Consider the following 24173-nt stretch of genomic DNA (forward strand, 5'->3'; position numbering starts at 1 on the left):
TACAAAGGTCAAGGGTGAAAGATGAATGAGAGTGTCTATCGCATCTGGAGCGAAGAGGGTATCGAAGCCTTTGGCTTTTGCACGATGCGTGGACGGCTTGGCGTCTTTGCGGGTGTTGGCAGCATGCCGCCAGGTCCGCAAGGGCCAAAGACATCAAATTCTGGTTTGGCAGGAGAATGTAATGGCGAGGCGAAGAGGAGCTTGGCGGGTTGTGCCTTGCGAGGAAACAGCAGACGAGGAATTGGTCGGTCATCTTCCTCTTCGGGCTCCAGCGCAGCATAAGGCAGGGCAAAGTCAATCTTCTTGCCTCGGCTGCAAGATGGACAGGGAGTGAGCAAAGGCTTGCGCATCTACGATGCGGACTCACAAGACGTAGCTGATCTTGTCTGACCCAGCAGGACGATCATTAGCGAGTCCTTTGCCGATTCTCACGTATTCGCCGGGCTTCTCAAGAAAGGGATTAGGTGTCTCTGGCGCTTTGACCTGGTGTCGCTTTGCTCGCGGCGTCGTGTAGGCATTGCGAGGCGGAGTCCGATGGGTATAGCTGTCCTGTGAAACGCGCAAATCGTCACTGGTGAGCTTGAAAGGTTGACCGAGCTGAGCTTGAGCGCGACTGTGCGCCGCACCGAACAAACGGCTCGTGCGTCGATTTTGCGTACTGCTCACGACCGCAAAGGGTTCGTCATCATCGCACTCGTCTGTAGCAGGCAGAGAGCCAGGCGCAGGCGCGTCGACAAAGGAGATCCAGTCTGCATTGCGTCGCCGTGCCTCGCCCGGGTAGTGTCGCGCTCGCTCATGTGCAGTGTGCGTGGGCGATTGCACTTCTTCCTCTTCTTCGTCAGTCGAGAGCGCGTCGTCGTCATCAGCAAGAGCGGCAGACGAAGTAGCAGGTCTGCTTTGCAAAGCGAGAGCAGACGCGAGCCGCTGCCGTTTGTTCGATGGGCCGGCTTGAGAGCTGGCAAAGTCGAGCAGAGTGCCCTGAGAGAATTTCTCGAATCGTTTGCGTTTCTTCTCGATCTCGTCTGAGCTCAGGTGACGCTCGACGGACGAAGGGGGTGAGGGCAAGAAAGTAGGCGCAGAGCTGCCTTTGCCGAAGCCTTGCACCGGTTGCAAGTTCAACGATGCTTGGTACGACGAGGGCGCGTAGGCAGAGAGCGTGATGCCGGCTCGCTGGCTGTCATGACGGCCGTCTAAGGAGGCGACTGGCCCGTCAAGTCGCAGAGGTTGCGAGTGAATCACCATCTGGCGCTACTTCTGTTGAGACTCGTGTGCTAGTCTCCAGCGTGTGCCTGGCACGTGTGTGACCTCAGGTACGAAGCTGTGAGAGTCCCAATCGAGGTCGTTCACTTTGCGCGTGCTTGTCGCGAGGGGCAGACGCGTCGCGCTGATCACGATCTTGCGTCATAGGCCGGCTTCATTCGATCTTCTAGAGGCATGCATGGTACAATCTACAAAAGGCGCTCATTGCTGCTGCTGTAGCGCAGACGAGATTGCGAGGTGGTCTGACATGGGCAGCGATGGGTCCTGGTCCTTCAAGAGATGACCACCCAGTAACACTTGGCCGTTTGCCGCTCTGAACTGAGCGATACGCTCGAGCATCTCTGGTCGGAAGGACTTGATGAGCGACTGTACCGGCCAAGCGGCAGCATCGCCAAGCGCGCAAATCGAGTGGCCCTCGATCTGCTTACTGTGGTGCATGGTCGCATCAGCTCGCTGTCGGCGACGGAGCAGTAGACACTTACGTCAATTCCTGTAGTTGATCGATCTCACGTTCGTGAGCTTGACCGCGCACGAAGCGCTCCATCATCTTGTCCATCCATGTCGTGCCCTCCTGTAAGGCTTACGAGATGAGCATGGTCTGTGGCATCTTGATCGGCTAGACTTACTCGGCAGGGTGTGCACTGCCCGCACGACTCGTGCTTGTAGAATTTGGCGTACCGAGCGATAGCCTCGATGATGTCGGTCGACTTGTTCATGACGATAACGGCACCTGTACCGAGGCCGGACTGAAGATCGCGCAGCGAGTCAAAGTCCATCCTATTCGTGCGGTGCTCAGCAAAAGCCGGTCTGCAGCAACGAAGCAACCTACAGAGCCTTCTCGGAATCGTCCCGGCGCAAGACCGGTACTGAGCTGCCGCCCGGTGTGATGCCGAGCAGATTGTCCCATCCGCCGATGACACCGCCGCAATGCTTCTCGATCAGTTCTCTGAGCGGGATCGACATCTCCTCTTCGACGACGCAGGGCTTGTTGACATGACCTGAAATGCAGAAAAGCTTCGTGCCGGAATTGCGCTCGCGGCCGAACGAGTTGAACCAGGCAGCTCCTCGCCGGATGATGGTTGGCGCTACTGCGACAGTCTCGACATTTGCTACAGTCGTTGGGCAACCGAAGAGACCGACATCGGCAGGGAAAGGTGGCTTCAGCCTGGGCTTGCCTTGCTTGCCCTCGAGTGATTCGATCAATGCAGTCTCTTCGCCACAGATCTGTTGCGCTGCATCAGTACGTGTATCGCGAGGATCTGCGTTCCACATACGTATGCGCCGGCGCCGCGATGCAGGTAGACGTCAAAGTCATAGCCCGATCCGCAGGCATTCTTGCCGATCAAGCCATCCTTGTAGGCCTCCTGGATCGCTTGCTGGAGATGGGCCGCTTCGAGGTAGAACTCGCCTCTGATGTAGATATACGCTGCAGTAGTGTTCATAGCACGACCAGCGACGAGACACCCCTCGACGAGCTTGTGAGGATCGCCACGCATGATCTCACGATCCTTGCTGTCAATGCTGTAAATCAGCCAAAGGGCGCGATAACGTGCGCATTACGGACCAGGTGCCGGGCTCGCCCTCATCGGCGTTGACGACAAGGTAGCGGGGCCGGCCTTGACCGGCTTCCTTCCATCCTGGCTTGTTCATGAAGCTCCATTTGAGCCCGGATGGGAAACCAGCGCCACCGCGTCCTCGAAGCCCAGAGTCCTTGATCTGCTGAATGAGCCATGAATCGCCCTTCAATATGATCTCCTTCGTCTTGTGCCAGTCACCTCTTGACTGCAGGGACAAAGGCTGCATTAGCTTCGGGTGGCATCGGTATATTGTTGAAGGGACGTGCCTTTGCGGCCTTCAAGCCATGATCGCCGGACATGTAGGCGTTCGTGAAGATACGATCCTGATCTTTCAGGCCACCGTGACTACTCTTACGAGGTGGCGGTGTGGATTGCTGGCTAGGTGGGTTCTGGACAGTCGCCAGCCCTCGTCTCTGAGTGCTCGATGGTCGCGCTTGAGCACCTCTGCTCGTCGATGCAACCGACAGCGATCGAATCGGCTGATTCACCCGCCCGATCGCTGCTGACCTCGACATCTTGTTGGCTATCGCGCTCGTACTCATGTTACAAGTCTTGAGGCGATTCAGGCCTTTCAGGGCGAATTCGCCGAACCTGACTGGCTCACGCGAACTTGAATCTGACCACGTATTCAAGCGAGCTTCCAGCGTTACCCCGCATTTTTTTGCGCGATCGTGCCAGCGCGCGCGGAGGCATCCGCGCATCTGCGTGGTCCGTCTTTCTTCATCGACGCAAGCGACAGACACCATGACGAGCCTCGTGCAGCAGTACTTCACATCGCCTGCAGTCTCGCAGCCTCGCGCGATCGCGCACCTAGCGCTCTTGCTAGGCGGGCTCTACATTGCCTCGCGCACCCTTCGCGCTGCTGCCCACGCTCTGTTCCCCAGCAAATTCCCAGGTCAAGCCGAGACTGAGCTACTCGCTACACCCGTCGTCTTCTCACAGGCCGATGTTGGCGCAAAGGAACTCTCTGGCGTCAAAGCGTATGATTATATCATTGCCGGAGGTGTGCCGGCTCTTTACCTGTTGCTACCCGAATGAAGCTGATGGGGCTTGGTGATCAGGTGGTACTGCAGGCATAGTCCTCGCGGCTCGATTGTCGGAAGATCCAAAGGTCTCTGTCCTTGTCATCGAAGCCGGCTACTCGGATCTCAAGCAGCTCTACTCGCGTATCCCGGCTGGTTTCGCCAAGCTCTTTACCGGTGCCAACGATTGGAACTACAGCACCACGCCCCAGTCGAATGCAAACGGTCGCAAGTTCTACTGGCCGAGAGGAAAGGCTCTCGGAGGATGCTCGTCGATCAATGCTATGATTTACAATGTCGGCTCACCTGCAGACTATGACGAATGGGAGCAAAAGTGTGGCATGAAGGGATGGGGCTACAGCTCTATGGCACACCTCGTCAAGAGAGCCACTACGTTCACCCCACGACCTGGATTCGATGTCAAGAACAGCAACCTTGGCAAAGATGGTCCTTGGCAAATCTCGTATTCGTACACGTCGAAGCTCTGCAAGCCGTTCATCAAGGCCTGTGATGCTGTCGGCATACCAGAAGTCGCCTGCGTCAACACTGAAAAGGGCATTGCCGGCGCATCGACTATGCAGACTTTCATCGATCAGAAGGGCCAGCGCTCGAGCACGGCTACGGCTTACCTCGATCACGCAACAGCTTCTCGATCCAATTTGCACATTGCTGTCGGCCAGACGGTCACCCGCGTCATCTTCGATCGCACTGTCACGCCGCCTCGCGCCATCGGTGTCGAGATGGCTGCGTCCAAGCATGCACCACTCTCGTACCGCGCTCGTGCTCGCAAGGAAGTCATTGTCTGCGGTGGCGCCATCGCGAGCCCTACCCTGCTCATGTGCAGCGGTGTCGGACCAGCCGAGCATCTACGCTCCAAGAACATTGATGTCGTCGCCGATGTCCCAGGAGTGGGTCAAAATTTGCACGATCATCTCTTCATTCCCGCCATCGCTCGCGTACACAAGGGCATGTCGCTTCAATTCTTGGCAAACGACATCAAGTCGATTCCCGCACTCGTCGAATGGATTCGCAAAGGCACCGGACCTCTCACGTCCAATGTTGCCGAAGCATGTTCCTTCCTGAGCGCCACGGAGCGTGAGGACTGCCCCAAGAACATCAAGAATCTCGTATGTTGCCTGCAGATCAGTGAGCCGTGCTCATGTTTGTGCAGATGAGCGGTCCTGGCTCAGCTGATCTCGAGCTGCTATCTGGCCCTGTTTGTTATGTCGATCATGGTCGGTCTGTGCCGACAGACTACAGCGACTATGCTGCTGTCGGTGCAATCCATCTTCGACCAGAAGGACGTGGCAGTATTCGCCTCGACACACGCAACATTTTTGATGCCCCTCTCATTGATCCTGCCTAGTAAGTCGCTCACACAGCCCAGTAGAGTCGTGCTGACGCTGGCGATAGTCTGTCCACGGAGAGCGACCGCGCCATGATGCTGTACGGCCTCAAGCTCTGCCGAAAGGTCATCGAGAACGAACAATACGGCGCCTTCAAGTCATGGTACCGTCCCAGCTTTGAAGAGTCGACCGACGAGCAGCTGGAGGAGTACATCCGTAACGAGAGTGAGACGATTTACCACCCCGCAGGCACTTGCCAAGCTGGCGATTTCTCGGCAAATCCCAATGCCGTCGTCGATCATGAGCTCAAGGTCCGCAACGTCACCGGACTGCGCGTCTGCGATGTCTCAATCCAGCCACATCTGATTGCTGGCCATCCTTGCGCATCCGCCGTCCTGACAGGCGAAAAGCTCGCCGAGATTATCAAACAATCGCCAAAGTGATCCTGTGCGGAGATGAAGCTGTTCGAAGTTGTCTTGCAAGTCATGAAGTCATCACAATCACGCACGCGCATATCGCACGTATGATATCTATGTAGTCAGTCGATGCAGTATGGGTTGACGAGGGTCTTTGCGATTGCCTGAGCTTGAGCCAAGATCGCACGCGCCCTACGCGTCCTGCAAGCTCGTTGCAATTGCGTCATACCCTTGAGACCTCTCCAACATACAACGATGGGACTGAAGCAAGAGAGCGCTAATAAGACCTTTGGAGGCACCTTGACCAAGTATGAGCTCACAGCCGACAAGCTAGGCCAGCTCACGACCAAAATCAACGTCTTTGTACCTGGCGGCTCTGGGAAATTCCCCGTGCTGCTCTATCTCGCCGGTCTGACCTGCACAGAGGACAACGGCGCACAGCAAGTCATTTCGGCTCATTCGCAAGCTTGTCTGATGTCTTGTGCCATAGGAAAGGTGGCTTCTTCCAATCTGCAGCGGAGCACAAGATAGCACTCGTCTTTCCGGACACGAGCCCGAGAGGAGCAAAGATCGAGTCCGAGGATGACAGCTTTGACTTTGGGAGTGGAGCGGGCTTCTATCTCGATGCTACGAAGGAACCGTGGTCAAAGCATTACAACATGTCGAGCTATTTGACCGAAGAGCTGCCGGCATTGCTCAAAGAGGCCGATCTGCCTCTTGACTTGAGCAGAACGTCTCTGATGGGTCACTCCATGGGTGCGTGGAATGCAAGCTTCACTTTGAACGGACTGAAGCCCTGCCGTCTTTTGGCACAGGCGGCCACGGTGCCATCTCGCTCTACCTGAGGCATCCTCAGCTATACAAATCTGCCTCTGGCTTCTCCCCGATTGCAAATCCGACGCAATGCGGCTGGGGCGAGAAGGCCTTCAAAGGTTACCTGAAGGGTGGCGTCGAGGAAGGCAAGAAGTATGACTCGACAGAGCTCATTGCAGGCTTCAGGGGCAAAGACGTTCATATTCTCATTGACCAGGTACGTCGCGCGTCCTCCGACTCAAGATCTCTATGCTGATGTGGCTGAATGCAGGGAACCGGCGATGACTGGTACAAGAAGGGTCAGCTATTGACGGAGAACTTCCAAAAGGCGGCGGGTCAAGCGGGTCTGAATGAGGAGAGCGTCAAGATCAGGATGCAAGACGGATACGACCACTCGTACTTCTTTATCTCTACTTTTGCTAGTGATCACGTCGCATTTCACGCAAAGTACTTGCATGCATGAACTGACACGGTGTCGCTAGTTGGACCAATTCTTGCTCCATCGATGAAGGTGCTCTGGCAGCGATGCGCCCGTTGCTCTGAGCGCAGCGTCGATCTCTTCCGGCCAGACAACCAGCCGACACATTCTAAAACGACCTCGTGTCGATGTGATCGAGCAAGCCATGGCTTCGTTCGTCTTGATGTTCTTGCGCGAAGTGGCACTGGCATCCATGATGACCTCTCGATCGTATAGACTCTCGAAGGCTTTGCCGAATATCTGGAATGAGTAGGGTCTGTCCCTATCGGCTGCTCTACGCATGTGATCGAGGTATTGCTCGTAGGCGATTGCGAGGTTGAAGGTGTCTGTGAGCTCTGACGAAAGATGCTTGCAAGCGACCAATACGGCCAGCTCCGTCACAGTGCAATACGAGACCGCCGTGACTGTACTTTGCTTGTTGATCTGATCCGATAGAGCAGCTTGTAGTGTGGCAACGACGAAGCTCGGTGTGCAGTTTGTCGAGTCTGCAAGTAGTGCGACAGCTCGGACCAATGCATGGCGCATGATATTAATCAATCGCTGAGTCGCCTGCGGCTTTCGGAAGAGCTCAGCCAGATGTGCGGAGCGCTTCTTGTCGTGAAGAAAGGCAGGCAGAGCTGTCTGCCAGTCGTCCAATATAGCTGCCACAGCTGAGTCATCGGGCGGATGGATCGCGTCGTAGCCTAAATAAGTCGTCACGAGAGCATCGATATGCTCTTTCGCCTTGATTGGCTTGACGTATAGCACGCGCGACTGACAGCGAGATTTCACACGCTTCTCTAGCTTGTTCAGACAATCCTGCATACACCATCAGTGCGAGTGTGCGTGAAGCGCCTCGAGACGCACGACACGCGAAGACAGGCCGAGGACGAGCATGCCACCGCCACGCCGGTTGCTCTGAACGATATCGAGCAGGCAATAGAGGAAGCTCTGCCGCCCGACTTGGGTAGCAAAGAGATCGAATTCGTCCAGTACGAGAACGAGGGGTCTGCTTTGCTGGCTCGTCACGGCTTTCTGGCCGGGTTCGAGCAAGCCGAGGATCGAGCTGAGTATAGCTTCATTAGAAGCGGTGATATCTTCTAGCCCTTCGGCATGTGTGCAAAGCTGGGAAGCCATCTCTTGGTGCGCTAGTCTATCATTGGCCTGCACCAGGCCACTCAATCTGACGGTGATGAACGCCTCTTCGCCATGCTCTTCTTGCATGAGCTGCAACGATCGCTCGACAACCTGCGCGTACGTCAGTCGACTGTGTACACTGGACTGAAAAGGAGCACACAGTCGATTTGCCGGCGCCACGCTCGCCAAGTAAGAGTAAGCAGTTGCCTTCTCCTAGCGTGATGGTGCTCTTGAGCGCTTGACGGATTTGCGTCTCGATGGCCCCGATGACGGGCAAGCCAGGCGCATCGATGGCCGAAGAAGTGCTGGCAAAAGCTCGCTCGACCTGCGAGATGCTCGACATGCGATCTTGTAGGTATTGCATCGCTTGAACTGCGGGATTGGCTGAAGGATCTACCATCCTCGGTCGGCGACTTGGCGCAACAGGCTTGACAGCTGGCGGCGCATCGTCTTGGGACTGTCTGGGCCGTTGCGATGCTATTGTTGGCACTGGCAGATTCGGCGGTGGATCGACTTGCATGACGCTGCTCGGCGGGGCATCAGGCGCAGCAGAGCTCTGCGTCGTGCTAATGTGCGTTCTCGCGCTACTGCTTGCTTCCGTCTCTGTGACAGATTCCTGCTGTGCAGACGTTGATGCTTCAGGCACATGCGAGGGTTTGCGCTGCCGCCTGCCTCTGCCAAGTGGCGGCGAGGGCGGTACGAGCTCGACAGACTCCTCCTGAGTCTCCGTCTCATCTGTACTAGCTCGCTGCTTCCCACGGGCTTTCGCGCTCGTCGCTCGCGTGGCTGGTAACTTCTCCGTCACGAGTGGCTTCTTGGGACTCTTTGCGCTGCCTTTCCTGACTGGTCGAGTGGGCGTGGCAACCTTTGGGGATCGTGCTGGCGTTTTGCTCTTTGACGGAGTTGCAGGTTGGTCTAGCCTTGACCGCTTGGCTGACTCGGGCTGAGACTCCGGCTCTGGGGATTCGACGATCTTGCGTTTGGCAGTCCTCTTCGATCGGGATGCTAGCCGAGGTGCGGGCAAGTCTGAAGGCGCCTGTACAGGCTCGGGCGACTTTCGCGTCTGTGCGGCTTTCTGCCTGCGTAGTCGCTCCTTCATCTCCTTTTTGAAGCGGTAGATGACCGAGTCGGGCGGGAGGATGGTTCTGGAGATGATCTTACCTGCCTCGAGGAGCATCTTGTCACATACCTCTCGCTCTCAGCGGCAAGTCTCGTCCTGCTTTGTTCGCGACAAGACGCGACTGACATCTCCGCCAGTCTCCGCCAGGCCCAGCGATGGATCTGACCAAGCTCAAAGGCTTCAAGCCGCTGTCTGCGACCGTAACGGATAAGCTCGGTGGCTCGTCGAGCACGGGTGATCCGGCATCGGTCAATGAGGGCAATCTTCCTCGTCCAAGACCTCGTCCAGTCTTTCGACCCTCTCAGCCTGCTCCAACTGCCCCTCCGCATCTTCCTGCCCCAGCACAGAGCCCTCTACCTCGTTCCGCGGCAGGTCAGACGCCTCAGAACGTCATGCAGCAGGCGTACACGCCCATCAAAGCAAGCGAGCAGCCTGCACTTGCCATGATCGATGAAGACGATGATCCTTTGGGCATTGAAGCGCTCCTCAAGGAGAACATGCCTTCCAACAGCCCGCCCGTTCGCAAACGCAGTCTCTCGCCCTTCCTACTCGCCCCGCCAAGTGAGCCAAGTGCTCGCAACGGCCGGACAGATCTCTTCGACCAGCCTCTGAAGCGCCCTCGAGTCCCATCAGAAGAGCTATATAGATCCACTCCTGTTCCGCCTTCATCTGCGGGTACGTCAAGCGCACATTTCGCCCGAGACATCCTGAAAAGCGACGATCAGGCGCAAGACAAGAGAGTCGCAAGCTTTACTACGATCAAGCTTGCCAGACCGACCTCGCCGAGCAGCACAGTGACCGCGAAGCCCAGCAACGGGAGCAACGTGAAGCCCAGATGAAGCATTGGGCCAGCGTATCACACGAAGAGTGGCTCAAAGGTGGTCAGGCCCTTCTCGATCGTTTCTCGAGCCTTTCGGATGCTCTGGTCGCTCTCGTCGCGTGCGTGATCTTACCCTCATCCGCAGCTTGCGCTCATCTCTCCGTTATCCTCACAGCGACAAGCAAGCGGCTGCGATGAACATCGGCAGAACGCTCGACGACCACAAGATTGTCCTCGCGCATCGGGCAAGAGAACTCGAAGAGACTGTCAAGGTCGCACAACAATGGCGTACCGGCTTTGCGCCCCTTCATCCAGCGAATGCATCGTCATCGTCATAAAATACACCAATGCATTCGTTTCGCGAAGATGCGCACGGACTGTGCGCGAAACTGCCTCTTTGACGCATACTGAGGTTCAGCGGCTTCCTGACTTGCTTGCTCTTTACTCGCGCAGCGTATACTGAAGGAAGATGTCGACGGAAACACCGGCGCGCAAACAGTGGCAACGACATGCCGTCGCGTTCTTGGGCGAATTCGCAGGCTCGTTCATCTTCGAATTCTTATCTGTACGTACGGCACAATGACAGTGACAGCTAAGTTGCTCACCGCTGCCGAGCAGATCAGCAGTATCAAATCTCTCCAGGGCGCACCTGTGCTCATGAAGCAGTCATCGATGCCCAATCTGACTTATCGCGAGCTCTTCGAACTATCAGTGGCGCAAGGCATCAGTCTACTCGTCGCACTCCTCATTACAGTAGGCATCCCTCATCGACTGTGTCCGAATGTCGATACTGATGCGCCCAATCTAGGTGCGAATGTGTCAGGCGCTCTTCAATCCGACCATCTCGCTCGCGCTATGTTTCTGCGGCGTCATCAAGCCTACGCGCGCTGTCATCTTGTCCACTGCCCAATTTGTGGCTGTGCGTAGACAGCCCTACTCGGTGATCTGGCTGAATCGCTGTAGGCCATCGCCGGTGCTGCACTTGTGGCCGGCCTGACCGCCTCGAGCGGGGTCGACTCGGTCGTTGCGCGGAGTCACGAAGCGATCGGATTGGCGCAGGCCGTGTTTATCGAGTCAACACTCACAACCATCTTCGTCCTCGCAGTGTTATTCCAAAGTGAGTACACCAAATGGTCCCAATCATCCTACTGACACCGTACAGCTGCCGAACCTGTCTCAAGCCATCGCACTGCAACAAGTGTTGCCCTGGCCTACACAGGCTGCCTCCTGCCTGCCATATATGTAAGCAGTCCCGTTAGAAGCTGCAACGAGCCCTGACATACGAGAGGCAGTGGACTGCGACCTCACTCAACCCAGCTCGCACGCTCGCGACTGCACTGATCTCAAATGACTGGCCAATCGAAACCTGGACATACATACTCGGCGACGTCATAGGCGTCATCGTAGCCTGTGTCCTACGCCGGGCGTTAGTCGCCGTATCGCCCTACACCTCACTCTTACTTGTCGAGCGTGTACCAGCAGAGCAGATCAGTAAAACCAGAGCGCAGATGCGCTCAACACGATTGACACACTTGCAACGGACCGCTTTGCTTGCCGCTGGCACGACGGTCGATCTTCTCGATCAAGCAGAACGTGCTCTGACCGAAGCCACCCTGTCGTCACCTCTGCACGACGAGGCACGCGACTCGACAGGAGCAACACGGGAATCGGCCCCTTCTCCACCGATCACTGGAGCACCAACGGAACAGGTGAAGCTCCTACCTGCGCCAGACATTGACATGCAGCAGCCCATCAGCTCGCCAGCTCGTCAAGGGCTGACTGAGGTCATGCCGACCGATGTCGAACGGGATCGACTGAGCATAGAGCTTCGGTCGGACGTACTGTCTACCATCTCAGAAAAGACGGCCGAGCAGGTTTAGCATCACGCATCATGTATATTGAGCGTGCATATCGGTTCAACAACATGATGCACATGGATCTACCGCAATGCGTTCGGGCCTGAGCGTGAGCCCGGCCGGCTGATCGTGAGCGCAGACTCGGCTGCGATACCCCGAGGTGATAGAGGTGTTGGCGAAGTCGGTCGGCGTTCGAAAGTGAGGCCTGCCTCGGTACGCGGAGACGCTGCAGCAGAAGGAGAATACGAGAAGGACAGCGGCGATTTGCGCGAGGCTCGGTTAGGACTCAGATCGAGCATAGTCGATGTTGCTGTCTGCGGCGAGGGCGGTGTATTGAGCAGATCGGTAAAGCTAGGCGGTGGCACCAGAGCCTCTGCAGCACGGACACCGTTTGGATCACTCGTGGCGTCATCGGCAACGTAGGGGTTGCTAATGAGTGGTGAGTCTCGCACGGAGAGCTCTGCTATACTTGGACGGCGCTCGCGTACCGCGCGTCTCAAGGTTTGCCATTCATCGCAAGGCCCGCTATAGGTGGAATACTTGAGACTCGGCGAAGAACCATCAGTTTTATTGATGGTTGCGCTCGCTGGCCCATCGTAGACTGTCCGCAACTTCTCTATCGAGTCGTCCAGTGCGCGAGAGGCAAACACGATACGAATGTGCTTGTGAAGATATATTCTCGCTGCCTTTCGTACTGGTGGCTGCACATCGCCTTCGAGGTCCTCGATAGACTCTGATCGCTGTCGGCTGCGCTCAAGAGGCGGTGAAGCGAATTGCAGATGCACAGCATATCGCAATGGGTCTGAAGTCCGTGGACTATCTTGTGGCTGCTCATTAGCGACTGTATAGCTCTTCTGACGTATGAACGTCTTGCTGCCAGCCGGCATGTCTGAGAGATCATAAGGTACGAGGAACACTTTGACGGCGGTGTTGTTCGCGTTCTTGATGATGATCTGTATCTGTCCTTGCGTAGGTATCCTATAGCCCGGAAAACGTTGCCGGTCTACCTCGCCTGATGTCTCTTCGTCATCTAGAAACACAGCATTGTTCGCAGACTCGGCTAGCTGCTGGGTATAGTGGTGCTCGAGATCAACGGTACCGACGTAAGGCGTGCCTACTCCGCTGCCGGTGTCGTAGTATGACGCGCCGAACTCCAAGTTGAGATGGGGCGGGCATCTTAGACTCTTTGGTACTTTGCTACCATGCCCGATGACGCCAATCTCGGCTAGGAATGGCAATGGCTTGGACGGCAATGTTGACATGCGGCCTGAGAGAAGCGAATTCTCATATGACCCTATGAGCGATGCAAATGGCGAGGGCGATAATGACGGGGAGTTGCCAAGCAGTTGGCCAGAGGATCGTCTCCGCGCCTTCCTTATTGCGGCAATCTCACCCGCAGTATCTAGCGAGGTGGGTGATGCAGGCGATACGCTCGCTGATGGCGGAGTGAGAAAGCGCGACCAAGCTGACATGGATCGTCTCGGCGTGCGCCTCGCTTGCAATTCAGAGTCACGCGACAGATTGGCCGATAAGCTCGAGGGCGGAGACGGCGCAGTGTCTGAAGATCGAGACAACGAGAGACGCGATGGTGTATGTTGCATGGGTACTTGCGCATGCACAGGCGCTTCGTAGATCAAGCTCGTGCCTGTGCTCGAGCTGGTAGAAGCTGTTGAGTCACTCTGGCCGGCCAGTACGCGATCTTGCCTTTGTCCGAGCTGCTCGTTCGAGCCGGCAATGCTGATCGGTTCGACTGTAGTAGAAGTGGACGATACGTCGCTGCCCGAGCCTGAGGGACTCTTGACCATCTTGATCGCCTTCGGATCAACTGGGTGCCGGACCGTCAGTGCGTGACCAACGTGATCCATCCGAGCGTACCTCTGCTTTGATGCGATCGATTGAACTGGGACCAGTCCTGATAGCCTGACGAAGCTGCCTTGGCCTTTCGTTGCCAGGCGGGAAGTGCCGGGGTGTTGTCCGCTTTGACCATGGTGACCCAAGTGCTATGCTTTCCTTGGCGTCGTTGGCCGTTCGCGAGCTTCTGCTTGCCTCAGCTAGCTCGCGAGATCACACCGGCGTCATGCTGTCTAGCACGTCTTGACTGCTCCTGACACTTGGCTGGCTCGGCTGTGCGCACATCCGATGTGGTGATGACTCGGCTCGGCGACGACAGTGATCATCATGACAGCGACAATTCCCGTTTCGCCTCGTGGCGACTGCCGGGCCTCGCCTGCCTCAGCACCTCAGCTGTAGAGATTCAACCGGCTTGCGGCCTACAAATGGCAGCACCGAGTGCGCCTAGAGTCACAACGTCTCGTGTGAGCTATCGGCCGGCTCCGTCTCCCTCTACAGGCACTTCACGCTGGTCTAAAGCTCGCTTGTACGATTCAGAGGCGGCAAATGAAGTACTCAGACCGTTGTCTGGCTCTATTGGCGCACATGCCAGTGGTCCACCTCGCAAGCGGAGACGTCTGCAGTTCGGCGCTGCTGATGAAGGCGCCAATGAGCGGATGAATGACATCAAGGAGCTAGCGGAGCGAACACACGCCTCGACCCATCTTGCCCAGAGATCAGACAGGCGCAAAGCCTCACAAGTCCAGAGCTTGGTAGATCTGTCGTTGGACAAGCTAGGCAGGTCACTGCGAAAGGTGTTGAGGGCATGCGCAGATGAAGAGAACGATGACCTTGCAAAGAGCGTACTGCGCGCCATCGCCGACTTGCCCAACAACTTTTCCGAACGATTGCTGCAGATCACGCTGGAGCATGATCCAAGCTGCCTGTCTGCTGGCGTGCTGGGCAAGCTCTTCTTGCGCGTGCATACAGAACGGGTCGATCTGCTGGGGACCCGCGTCGGTGTCACACATGAGATCTTGAACAGGCTAGCTCAATGCTCACAGCTGCGACAGCTTTCGCTCGCAGACCAGACTGAGCTTACCGACTTTACTTTGGCGCCATTACTGAAGGCGCTTCGGAAGCTCGAACGGCTGGATTTGAGGCGATGTGCCAAAGTGGGCGACAAGTCTATCATACAAGCCGCGCAAAGTTCTGGCCAGTCACTCGTCTATCTGAACTTGAATCATACTGCCATCACCATCAAAAGCCTTGTTAGCATCATATCACGGGGTGCGAAGCTCGAAACGCTCAAGCTCGAAAGTATGTCGGGCTTCACGGACAGGAACATCAGCGCGATGATGACGAAAGCGACCGAGCATGCAGCTGCTTTTCGCCATGCGCCTCCATCCAACCTCAAGAACCTCAAAGTCAAGGGCACGGCTATTGGCGACGTCGGCTTGGGGCATCTGCTGTCATTCTGTCCTTTGCTCGAGTCACTGGACATCTCCAATACGTCTATCAGCGCACTTGATCTGCTTTATCGGGCCCTTACCGCAGGCAGTCACGGCTGGCAATTGAGATCTCTGAGTATGTCGGTCATACCAGTATCGTCGAATCTGCTGCGCGACTTCGCCAAGAAGCTGTCCATTCTGTCAGAGCCAGCGCGGTCAAACCTCAGCAAGCTCAAAATGGATCGCCTGCTTGAGACGAGCCGGATCGTGTCCACGAATGTCGAAACAGGCGCTTTCGAAGCTAGTATGGCTGCCATCACTTCGCTCGCACCGCTCGACAAACTCGGCTTCGCGCATCAGACGGTGCTCTTCAATGACTCGACCAAGCCAAGCCAGCTTCTGAGCGCTTGTAAAGACGCGCAGCCGCAATACCTGGACTTGTCGGGCTTGCCTCTGCCTGCGCATGCCTTCGAAAGCTGGCAGTCTGACGATGGCTCGCCTACCATGCCTCGTCTGGAGCATCTTCACCTGGACAATTGCCATATCGACGATGAAGTCCTTATCATCCTTGCCGCCAATTGTCCGAATCTGCGATCTCTGCACATGGACTCTGCGCGCATCACGGGTGAGGTCTTTGCTCGCATGCCGATGGCAACGCTGATGCTTACTGGCAGAGTCTTGCTTGCGACAGGTGGTGGCCGAGATGCCTTATATCGATACGCTGAATCTCAAAGGTTGCCGGAGCATCACGCCTGCCATCCTGAGACGCACGTTCTTTGCCACATGATGCATATGCATGTCTGTTCTACCAGGAATGAGGTCATCTAGACAGCGCCCCTGAGCATGAGCGTCAATGCAAAAGGTTCCGATGAGCCGATGACGCGCGCTCGCAAATGCGAGCCTAACCAGTTCGACGGACATGAAGCCAAGGTGGACAAGCTGAGCAGACGACATGACGGGCTTCAAGGCGCTTCTCATTGTCTATGTCGTCGGCGGCTTGACGTTTGTGCCGCTGCTGGTCATCAGTCTTGTCGCATTGATCTTGTACACTTCGCCAGTCGTGGCGCCAGATGACGACCCCGAGCTGCGCAAGGTTCCTGCAGATGAAGCCGTCAAGACAGCCAACAAGATCAAGACAGATGCGACAGCAGCTCGCAAGAAGGATGCAAGCACGAGTGCGGTGGCATCGAGTAGCGAGGACGAGGACGAGCCTGGCTTGCCCACGCCGCCTACCCTGTACAAGGCAGGCTGGCTCACCGTCAGGCGAACTTTTGAACCAACAGTCGTCACCGATGGAACCTATATGGGCATGATGGGCTCAGCGTATCGCTCTTTCATGGACAACAGATCGAAGGACCCGAGGCGGAATAAGCCAAAGGACAGGTTCTACGCTGCTCTGAAGCAGAATGTCCTATTTCTGTACGACACAGAGCAGCAAGTTGATGTCTGGGCTGCGATAGAGGTCACACTACACACTGTGTCCATCTATCCAGAAGTCGTACTCGATGGCGAGTTGTTCATGAAGCGTAACGCGGTCTGTCTGCGGCCAAAGTCAAGTCAAGCCTTGGCGGAACACGTTACCGACAGCAACACATCCGAGAGCCAGTCGGCTAGTCCAGGCAAGCCAATGCCATGGTTTCTCTTTCCGAGTTCGAATATCGACAAGGAGGACTGGTATCATGCCCTCGTGCAAGCGACAAAGCTATCAGATGACGAGCCGGACACAACTTTCATACGAGACCGATCACTTTTTGATCCACATGACATGTCACGCCTGATTGAAGGCATCGACGATCAGCCAGACCCCATACCCATGCGATGGCTCAACGCCATGCTCGGACGCATCTTCTTCTCTGTCTACCGCACCGCATCCCTTGAGAACTACATCATCAATCGCATCATACGCAAATTGAATAGAGTCAACAAGCCCAGCTTCTTGTCTGACATCGTCGTCCGAGAGGTCAACGTGGGATCCTCGGTACCTTACTTCAGCAAGCCCATGCTCAAAGATCTCACTGTCGACGGCGACGCGAGTATGGACGTTCACGTCAGCTACAAGGGAAACTTTCGCGTCACGATCAGTACAGTAGCTACCATCAATCTAGGACAGCGCTTCAAGCCCTATACCGTCAGGCTCGTCCTTGCCGTCGTCTTGAAAGAGCTCGAAGGCAATCTGCTGGTCAGAGTGAAGAAGCCGCCAAGCAACCGTCTATGGTTTGGCTTCTCGACCTCGCCTACGCTCGTGCTCAGCGTCGAGCCGGTCGTGTCTACTCGTCAGATCAAGTGGTCGATGATTCTCAAACCCATCGAGTCGCGACTACGTGAGATTGTAAGCCCATGCGTTTTGTCACATTGGGTCCGCTCAAAGGGACGATAGGTGCTCGAATCAGTCGTGCTACCTCACATGGACGACATCTCGTTCTTCGACACGAGGTCATACACGCATCGGGGCGGTATCTGGGGCGATGCTGCGCGCAAGGCAGACGATCCTCTCTCACCGGGTCTTGATGCGCATCCTGTGGGCGAAGAGGGCGATCACGACGTGCCAGAAGCGGAGCTCGACACTGCATCCGAGCCAAGGCAGGATACATTGACGGCAGATAGCACGAGACAGCGCAAAGGCAAGCGGAATGCAGAAACAAGTCCCGATGGTCGTCCTGCTTCTGTTGCTTCTGCGCCGCCCATGACAGAGACCAAGAGCGAAGGGATTCCGTCCTCCGCGTCGACGCTCAGTCTGCCTACTTGGGCAGCGAAGACGGAAGACAAAGATACCTCAAGGCGGAAGTCCTGGTTCGTGGGCTCTAAGCCAACCCCATCGTCTTCCGTCCCGCGCAGTCGAGCTTCCTCTGTGAGCGACGGTCCGGAAAAGCCAACAGTCATAGCGGATGAGGGCGCAGATGCGGCTGCAAAGTTGCGGGAAGCACTCTCTGCTTCTAGAGGACGATCTGTTGAGCCTACCGCTACTGTCAACTCCGATACAAAAGCAGAGCCAGCTCGAAGCGATAGCCCAGGGTCCACAAAACGCGATAAAGCCTATGAGCAGTTGCTGGACGCTGCCGTTCGATCCGATTCGCCAGAGACAGCGTCGCAAGTCGATCCTGCAGAAACGAAGCTGGACGAAGCTCCTGCGTATCCGCCTGCGACGAGCGTAGCTGCGCCTGGGCCGACGCACAAGATGTCTGATGTGGTCGTCGAAGCAGCTGCGAAGAAGGAGGGCTTCCTGCCTCCACCTCGTCGATCTGCCGCGGCAGACGCGTCATTGCAGAAGCCGACGTCATCTCTGCTGTCTTCCTGGCGAGCGAAAGCATCGGATAAGGAAGCCTTGGCGACAAGCGTCAATCAAGCCCGAGATGCTGCGAAGAAGTGGGCAGCCAATTGGCGAAAGCCGGTCGTGCAAGAGCCCGGCGAAGCTGCGAGTCCGAATGGAACGATCGAGGGAGCGTCGGATGTGCCTGGACTCGAACTCAGTAAGCCTTCGCCTGGCAAGCCAAAAGCGCGTCCAGTCTCACGCAAGAGCTCGCCAGATCGTGCGATGACTTACAAGGACTACTTGGCCGCGAAGAACAGAGACAGTGCGGAGAGCGATGCTGCTGCAGATGCAGCGGTCATGTCGAGCTCGCCTGAGAAGCACGAGCGAGCGCACCGTCCTTCGATCTCATCTTCGCCTAGTGGGCATTTCAGACCAGCAGCGAGTAAACCGACAACGAGCGTTACTTCGTCGCCCCAAACTGGGCCGCGCAAGGTGCCTCCGGGACCTGCAGAGAACACGCTATCAACTTCGCCATCGCAGCATGCGCGGAGGACATCCAACACAAATCTGGGCTACCGGCCGACAGCAAAGATGACCGTGCCGGGTATGGCGCCCGGTCGGCAGTTTGGTATTGGCTCGACCAATGCGCCTACTTCTGTCAGCCCTTCTCTGTCACCTCTGACTGCGGCAGCGGTCGCAAAGCCAGAACTATCGACAGAGCCTTTCGAGCCGCTTGCATTGCCTACGTCTGCTAGTCAAGCTAGCTCTGCTCTTGCTGTCGCTACCAGTAGCGCACCCGTACATACGCCCACGCCGCTCTCTGAGCTGAGCCAGCCTGCGGTGGAGATACCTGCAGAGGCGGCAGGCAGAACGGCTGTCGATCTACCGCCGACGACTTCGACCGCTACGCAAGATGTGGGCGCCGCAAAGGAGATTGACGAGAGGCCCGAGGATGAGGAGCTCGCGTGGGGTTTGGATGAGATCAACGATGATGCAGCTGTAACAACTTGATGTGATGCGTGTCAATGTACATACAACACTGTGTTGCTACTGCTGCTCCGCTACTCCGTCGCTTTCATCTTTAGCTTTTTGGATTTCTTCTTCTTTGGCATTGGGTCAGCTGGCTTCGCCTCGGCTGCCTTACTCTCGTAGCCTTCGAAGGGGTCCATGGCGGGCCTCTTCTTCTTTGATGGCGGCTGAGAGAGCTGCTCGACGACGGCTACGTCTTCTGAGGTAGTCGCTTGTGGCGCGTCTGGCCGTGCCAAGCTCGAGAATCGTGAATGCTTGCCATGCGATCGATCGGCTTCGATTTGCTCTGCGGTCTTTGCTGACTTGACGGCACTGCTGATGAACCTGTTGGCCGCTGCTCTGTCTAATCGCTGCGTGGCTGCAGTGGGGCCTGTGTTAGCAGCGCTCATAGCTGATAGGGAGCTCGACGCACGCTTTGCCTTGCCGAGTTCGGCCTCTTTGATCTTTTCGAAATAGCCCTGTACTCGTTTCTGTGACATCTCCCTCCCATCAGAGGCTGGGGGGGGGGCAGTTTGTCATGAGGAGCTGACCAGTTGCGCCATGACGGGGTGATTCGCAGCATCGTGGCCTTGCACTTTCAGAAACACTGTCGAACGATGGCCCCCATCTCAGACGGCACTCAGAGTCGTCTGAGGACAGATCCACGGACTCCATACGAGGTCGTTGATGATGTAGCTGAGCATGACGTTGGCTTTTGCCTTTTGCAGAGGCGTCAGGTTGACCAGCGTGTCGGGCAATGACTTGGCGAGCAAGGGGGCCAGTGTCTCGTCTAGCGTATCGAAGGAGGTCAGAAAGGTCTCCATTGAGGCCTCTGCTGCTGCAATGTCCATCGCAGCGGGTGGCTCTGCTCGCTCGACACGATCGCGACATGTCGATCACGCGCACTGTCGTCGACGGTGTGGGTTGCATGCTCAGCCGGTCTAGGGTACGCATTCGTACGCTCAATCGTGCCTGCTTGGCTGCTGCTTGTATACGCTTGCCATCCCGCCAGCCGCAGCTGCCTCGAGCCGACTTGATCTCACGCACGAGCTTGTCAAAGGCGACCTTTGCTACCGTCAGCTCACAGCCCATTCTCGCATACAACATGACCGCAGGCGACTTTCCCAGGCCACCCGTCGCTGCATCACGATGGGACTTCACTGCAGAAGAGATCACGAAGCTAACAAAGGAAAGCATCGATCGCAGTCGCAAGACACAAGACCAAGTTGCCGCGCTGCCTCATGACAGGTGCACTTTCGATAGCGTCATCTCCGCCTTGGCCCACGATGAGGCTTCCATGGCTCACGATACCGGCGTGCTCGAGTTCCTGCAGAACGTCTCGACGGATGAAAGCGTGCGAAAGGCATCTGTGGCAGCCGATCAAGCATTGGCTGATTTCGGTATCGAGTCCTCCATGCGACTGGATGTCTTCAACGCTGTCCAAGCAGCAGACAAGGCCACAGATCGCTCAAAGCTAGACGCAGAGTCAACACGCTTGCTTGATCGCATGCTGCGCGATGGCAAACGGGCCGGATTGACCTTATCCGAATCAGATCGAGAGAAGTTGAAGGCGCTCAAGAATGAGATCTCGCAGCTTTCGATCGAGTTCCAGAACAACTGCAATCAGGACAAAGAGTTTATCGACTTTACCGCTGATGAACTCAAGGGCGTTCCCGAAGATGTCATTGCTGGCTTCAGCAAGTCAAAGGATGATTCGTCGAAGCTGCGCATGACCTTCAAGACGCCCGATTATCTGCCTGTCATCAAGTATGCTCAGAAACCAACAGCGCGCAGAAGAGCTTTCGTAGGCTACGAGTCTCGTCTGCCGATGAATGTACCCATCATGGAAAAGACGATGAAATTACGAGCACAAGCAGCTCAACTCCTCGGCTATGCAAACTGGGCAGAGTACGTGCTCGAGGTCAAGATGGCCAAGGATGTCAAGACTGTCAATGCTTTCCTTGACGATCTGTATAAGAAGCTCAAGCCGATCGGCCTCAAGGAACGCGATGTCTTGCTCAAGCTCAAAGAGAAGGAGTGCAAAGAGCTCAACATCCCTTATGATGGCAAGTTCTACGTATGGGACTACAGATACTACGATAGACTACACATTGAGCAAACGCTCGCATTCGACGAAGAAGAGGCAAAACAGTATCTGCCCGTCGCCGTCGTTGTGCCAAAAGTGCTCGAACTCTACAAGCGCTTGCTCGGCGTCGAGCTCGTGCCAATCGATTCGCCAACATGGTATGAGGACGTACAAGCCTTCGCAACGTACGATCTCCGGGCAGCCGATAATGAGAACCCTTTCCTGGGATTCATGTACACCGATCTCTTCCCTCGCGACAATGTAAGAGCTCGGCATACCAGCAACGCCTGCCGTTGCTGACCCGTGACGGAACCTTGCAGAAGTACGGTCACGCAGCAGTTTGGGGTCTCATCCCTGGCTTCACGAAGGAAGACGGCAATCGGTCGTACCCGACCGCGGCAATGGTTGCCAATCTGGCAAAACCGAGCGGCAACAAAGTGACGCTAATCTCACACGATCAGAGCGTCACGCTCTGTCACGAATTCGGTCATGCCTATCACCAGCTGCTCTCAAAGACCCGATACTCTCGCTTTCACGGCACCAACGTAGCCCGCGACTTTGTGCGTCCATTGTTTCATTTACGAAGCTCGTCTGACCCGCTGCGTACAGGTGGAGGCGCCAAGTCAGCTGTCAGAGAACTTCATCTGGCTCAAGAAAGAACTTATCGAACTTTCTGCGCATTACAAGACAAAGAAGCCAATGCCAGACGAGCTCATCGAGAAGCTCATCTCTTCCCGCTTTGTCAACTCTGGCCTGTTCAATCTGCGCCAGCTCTTCTTCGGTCTCATCGATATGAAGCTTCACACAAGGACGCCAGATGATGCTGATCTGGATTATACGAAGCTGTGGTGTGAGATGAGACAGGAGATCTCGCTTGTCGAATTCGATGGAGAGTATGCGCCGGGTGAGGGCAGCTTTGCGCACATCATGTCTGGCTACGCTGCTGGATACTACGGCTACCTCTACTCCCTTTCGTCAGTCATGCCCTGATGCTTCAGCTGCGATGGCTGACAAGGCGTTGCAGGTTCTCGGCTGATATGTTCAGTCAATGGGGAGACGAGCCGATCGACAAGGCTGGCAAGCGCTATAGAAAGTCGATCCTGCAGCCTGGCGGATCTCGAGACGAGCTGGACTCGCTCAAAGAGTTCCTAGGCCGCGAGCCGAGCAATAAGGCTTTCATGGACATGTTACTTGGCCATCAATGAAAAGTGCGCAGATGTAATGCAACAACATGTGTATGAACTCAGTCTCGTTCGACTCTGATACCCTGACGGCCGTGCATAGACTGAGCAAGCGATTGTCCGCCGTAGACGATCTTTTGCTGGTCGCGAATGAATGCAGGACCAACGCCTCCGTCGCCTTTGCCTTGCTTGCCCAAAGCTGCTTTGCGGCGCAGTGCTTCTTCTCGCTCGAGCATAGCTTTGTCGATCTTCTCCGTCTCGGCCAGTCGAGTCGAGCGGGAAGCCGCGATAGAGTGTGCAGAAGATTGCATGGCTGCCAGCCGTCTCGCTGCATCCTCCTTTGCTCGAGCAGCGGCTTCATCTCGCTCTGCAGCTGACATTGCAGGCGTACGCGGTTCAGACTTGAAGGTGCGACGCTCTTCGCGTGGCTCAGACTTGATTTGACGGTCTTGGTACTCGCTCGAACGCGTGCTGTCTCTTTCTCTTTCGGGCGAGGGTGAACGACGGGGTCGGCGCGGAGAGGGCGAGCGCGATCTGGGTCTGTACGAGCCACGAGGTCGAGAGTATCTGTCTTCTCGTTCGCGCTCACGTTCGCGAGATCGATCGTCATCGTAGCGTCTGTCGTCTGACCGTCGACGGTCGTACTCGTCCCGATGACGATGGGACGAGCTATGCCTTTCCTCCTTGCGTGCACGCTTCTCCGCTCGTCTGGCTTCCTTCTCCTCTCTCGTCTCATGACCGTGCTTCTTCGATGACTTTTCACCGCCTTGAGCTTCCCTAATTGCACGTAGTCTGGCAGGATCTTTGAGCAGCTCCTGATAGGCTGCTTGTTCTTGCTTCTTGATGGCCAGCAGGGGATCCTCCCTGATCTTTGCAGCCATGTCTCGCTGACTGTTGGCGGTCGAGTTGACAGCTTGGAAGGAAGCAGGGCCCGATCCAGCAGCTTTCATCGCCTCCAACTGTCATTGATTTCATCAGACCAAACCTCGCAAGTGGTACGACGATTAGGCGTACCTTTTTCTGATCTTGCGCTTTGAAGAGATCGACGACGTTCTTCTTTCCGAGCAAGTAGGCCTCCAGCTCTTCCTTGTTGCCTCCCTCGCCTGTGCTAGGCGTAGCATAAAGCCATTCGACCCTTTCCTCCCTCTTGCCGTTCAGCTGTTGTAGTTCGGCCAGAGCTCGTTCTTCGGCACGCTCTTTGGCAAGCTGAGAGAGCATCTTGCGCTCCTCGAGCGCTTTCTTCTCCTCCTTCCATACTCGCTCTTGGTTGACTTGTAAGAGCGGATGCCAACTCTGCAAGGGACGAGCTGGTCAGCTACTCCGGAGAAGCTGAGGATGAGCGACTCGCCTTCTTCATGTTGAGATCTCCCCCTCCCATCTTGGCTGATTGTTGTTGGTCAGACGAAGAAAGGCTGGCAAGGTGGTCGGTTGACTGGCGTCCCTCGTTGCCGCCGCCGAGCTGGCCACGCAAGATCTGCCCGACAGACTTGAAAAGCCTTCTTGAAAAGATATTCGCCAGCGCGAGCCAAAACCCGCCGTGCCT

The 24173-nt window shown here is 56.2% G+C and overlaps 13 protein-coding genes across 13 annotated transcripts; 7 read left to right on the plus strand and 6 right to left on the minus strand.

The window, feature by feature from the left end:
• Positions 1 to 35: 35 nt before the first annotated feature.
• Positions 36 to 1242, minus strand: L969DRAFT_43147 (uncharacterized protein; the record flags this gene model as incomplete). The annotated part of the gene is made up of 2 exons (XM_014715470.1): positions 36 to 312; positions 368 to 1242. The coding sequence occupies 2 exons, from the start codon at positions 1240 to 1242 to the stop codon at positions 36 to 38; spliced, it is 1152 nt and encodes a 383-aa protein (XP_014570956.1).
• A 164-nt stretch (positions 1243 to 1406) lies between these two features.
• L969DRAFT_84191 (uncharacterized protein) lies at positions 1407 to 3424 on the minus strand. Its single transcript, XM_014715471.1, has 7 exons — positions 3104 to 3424; positions 2825 to 3042; positions 2535 to 2772; positions 2090 to 2484; positions 1887 to 2037; positions 1743 to 1831; positions 1407 to 1687 (listed from the first exon to the last, which is right to left on the minus strand). The coding sequence occupies exons 1-7, from the start codon at positions 3350 to 3352 to the stop codon at positions 1462 to 1464; spliced, it is 1566 nt and encodes a 521-aa protein (XP_014570957.1). The 5' UTR covers positions 3353 to 3424; the 3' UTR covers positions 1407 to 1461.
• A 157-nt stretch (positions 3425 to 3581) lies between these two features.
• On the plus strand, positions 3582 to 5648 carry L969DRAFT_43520 (uncharacterized protein; the record flags this gene model as incomplete). Its single annotated transcript, XM_014715472.1, has 4 exons — positions 3582 to 3840; positions 3899 to 4990; positions 5011 to 5224; positions 5273 to 5648. The coding sequence occupies 4 exons, from the start codon at positions 3582 to 3584 to the stop codon at positions 5646 to 5648; spliced, it is 1941 nt and encodes a 646-aa protein (XP_014570958.1).
• A 180-nt stretch (positions 5649 to 5828) lies between these two features.
• Positions 5829 to 6897, plus strand: L969DRAFT_69315 (uncharacterized protein; the record flags this gene model as incomplete). The annotated part of the gene is made up of 4 exons (XM_014715473.1): positions 5829 to 6061; positions 6112 to 6377; positions 6437 to 6651; positions 6706 to 6897. Exons 1-4 carry the CDS (start codon positions 5877 to 5879, stop codon positions 6895 to 6897), a joined length of 858 nt encoding a protein of 285 aa, XP_014570959.1. The 5' UTR covers positions 5829 to 5876.
• A 15-nt stretch (positions 6898 to 6912) lies between these two features.
• Positions 6913 to 9205, minus strand: L969DRAFT_43449 (uncharacterized protein; the record flags this gene model as incomplete). Its single annotated transcript, XM_014715474.1, has 3 exons — positions 6913 to 7710; positions 7759 to 8139; positions 8189 to 9205. The coding sequence occupies 3 exons, from the start codon at positions 9203 to 9205 to the stop codon at positions 6913 to 6915; spliced, it is 2196 nt and encodes a 731-aa protein (XP_014570960.1).
• Positions 9206 to 9303: 98 nt separating this feature from the next.
• L969DRAFT_91790 (uncharacterized protein) lies at positions 9304 to 10306 on the plus strand (the record flags this gene model as incomplete). The annotated part of the gene is made up of 3 exons (XM_014715475.1): positions 9304 to 9823; positions 9874 to 10087; positions 10144 to 10306. 3 exons carry the CDS (start codon positions 9304 to 9306, stop codon positions 10304 to 10306), a joined length of 897 nt encoding a protein of 298 aa, XP_014570961.1.
• Positions 10307 to 10547: 241 nt separating this feature from the next.
• On the plus strand, positions 10548 to 11848 carry L969DRAFT_91791 (uncharacterized protein; the record flags this gene model as incomplete). The annotated part of the gene is made up of 5 exons (XM_014715476.1): positions 10548 to 10721; positions 10792 to 10887; positions 10932 to 11085; positions 11131 to 11210; positions 11261 to 11848. The coding sequence occupies 5 exons, from the start codon at positions 10548 to 10550 to the stop codon at positions 11846 to 11848; spliced, it is 1092 nt and encodes a 363-aa protein (XP_014570962.1).
• A 59-nt stretch (positions 11849 to 11907) lies between these two features.
• Positions 11908 to 13811, minus strand: L969DRAFT_91792 (uncharacterized protein; the record flags this gene model as incomplete). Its single annotated transcript, XM_014715477.1, has 2 exons — positions 11908 to 13649; positions 13700 to 13811. 2 exons carry the CDS (start codon positions 13809 to 13811, stop codon positions 11908 to 11910), a joined length of 1854 nt encoding a protein of 617 aa, XP_014570963.1.
• Positions 13812 to 14100: 289 nt separating this feature from the next.
• L969DRAFT_91793 (uncharacterized protein) lies at positions 14101 to 15892 on the plus strand (the record flags this gene model as incomplete). Its single annotated transcript, XM_014715478.1, has 2 exons — positions 14101 to 15730; positions 15780 to 15892. 2 exons carry the CDS (start codon positions 14101 to 14103, stop codon positions 15890 to 15892), a joined length of 1743 nt encoding a protein of 580 aa, XP_014570964.1.
• Positions 15893 to 16057: 165 nt separating this feature from the next.
• Positions 16058 to 19366, plus strand: L969DRAFT_91794 (uncharacterized protein; the record flags this gene model as incomplete). Its single annotated transcript, XM_014715479.1, has 2 exons — positions 16058 to 17434; positions 17483 to 19366. The coding sequence occupies 2 exons, from the start codon at positions 16058 to 16060 to the stop codon at positions 19364 to 19366; spliced, it is 3261 nt and encodes a 1086-aa protein (XP_014570965.1).
• A 50-nt stretch (positions 19367 to 19416) lies between these two features.
• On the minus strand, positions 19417 to 20187 carry L969DRAFT_43341 (uncharacterized protein; the record flags this gene model as incomplete). Its single annotated transcript, XM_014715480.1, has 4 exons — positions 19417 to 19742; positions 19797 to 19854; positions 19915 to 19970; positions 20034 to 20187. The coding sequence occupies 4 exons, from the start codon at positions 20185 to 20187 to the stop codon at positions 19417 to 19419; spliced, it is 594 nt and encodes a 197-aa protein (XP_014570966.1).
• Positions 20188 to 20252: 65 nt separating this feature from the next.
• Positions 20253 to 22654, plus strand: L969DRAFT_43352 (uncharacterized protein; the record flags this gene model as incomplete). Its single annotated transcript, XM_014715481.1, has 4 exons — positions 20253 to 21710; positions 21770 to 22009; positions 22059 to 22423; positions 22474 to 22654. The coding sequence occupies 4 exons, from the start codon at positions 20253 to 20255 to the stop codon at positions 22652 to 22654; spliced, it is 2244 nt and encodes a 747-aa protein (XP_014570967.1).
• A 38-nt stretch (positions 22655 to 22692) lies between these two features.
• On the minus strand, positions 22693 to 24008 carry L969DRAFT_91797 (uncharacterized protein; the record flags this gene model as incomplete). The annotated part of the gene is made up of 3 exons (XM_014715482.1): positions 22693 to 23589; positions 23645 to 23923; positions 23979 to 24008. The coding sequence occupies 3 exons, from the start codon at positions 24006 to 24008 to the stop codon at positions 22693 to 22695; spliced, it is 1206 nt and encodes a 401-aa protein (XP_014570968.1).
• Between the last annotated feature and the right edge of the window lie 165 nt (positions 24009 to 24173).

This window comes from Mixia osmundae (assembly GCF_000708205.1).
Source record: "Mixia osmundae IAM 14324 unplaced genomic scaffold scaffold_1, whole genome shotgun sequence".
In the NCBI taxonomy this organism is placed as follows: domain Eukaryota; kingdom Fungi; phylum Basidiomycota; class Mixiomycetes; order Mixiales; family Mixiaceae; genus Mixia; species Mixia osmundae.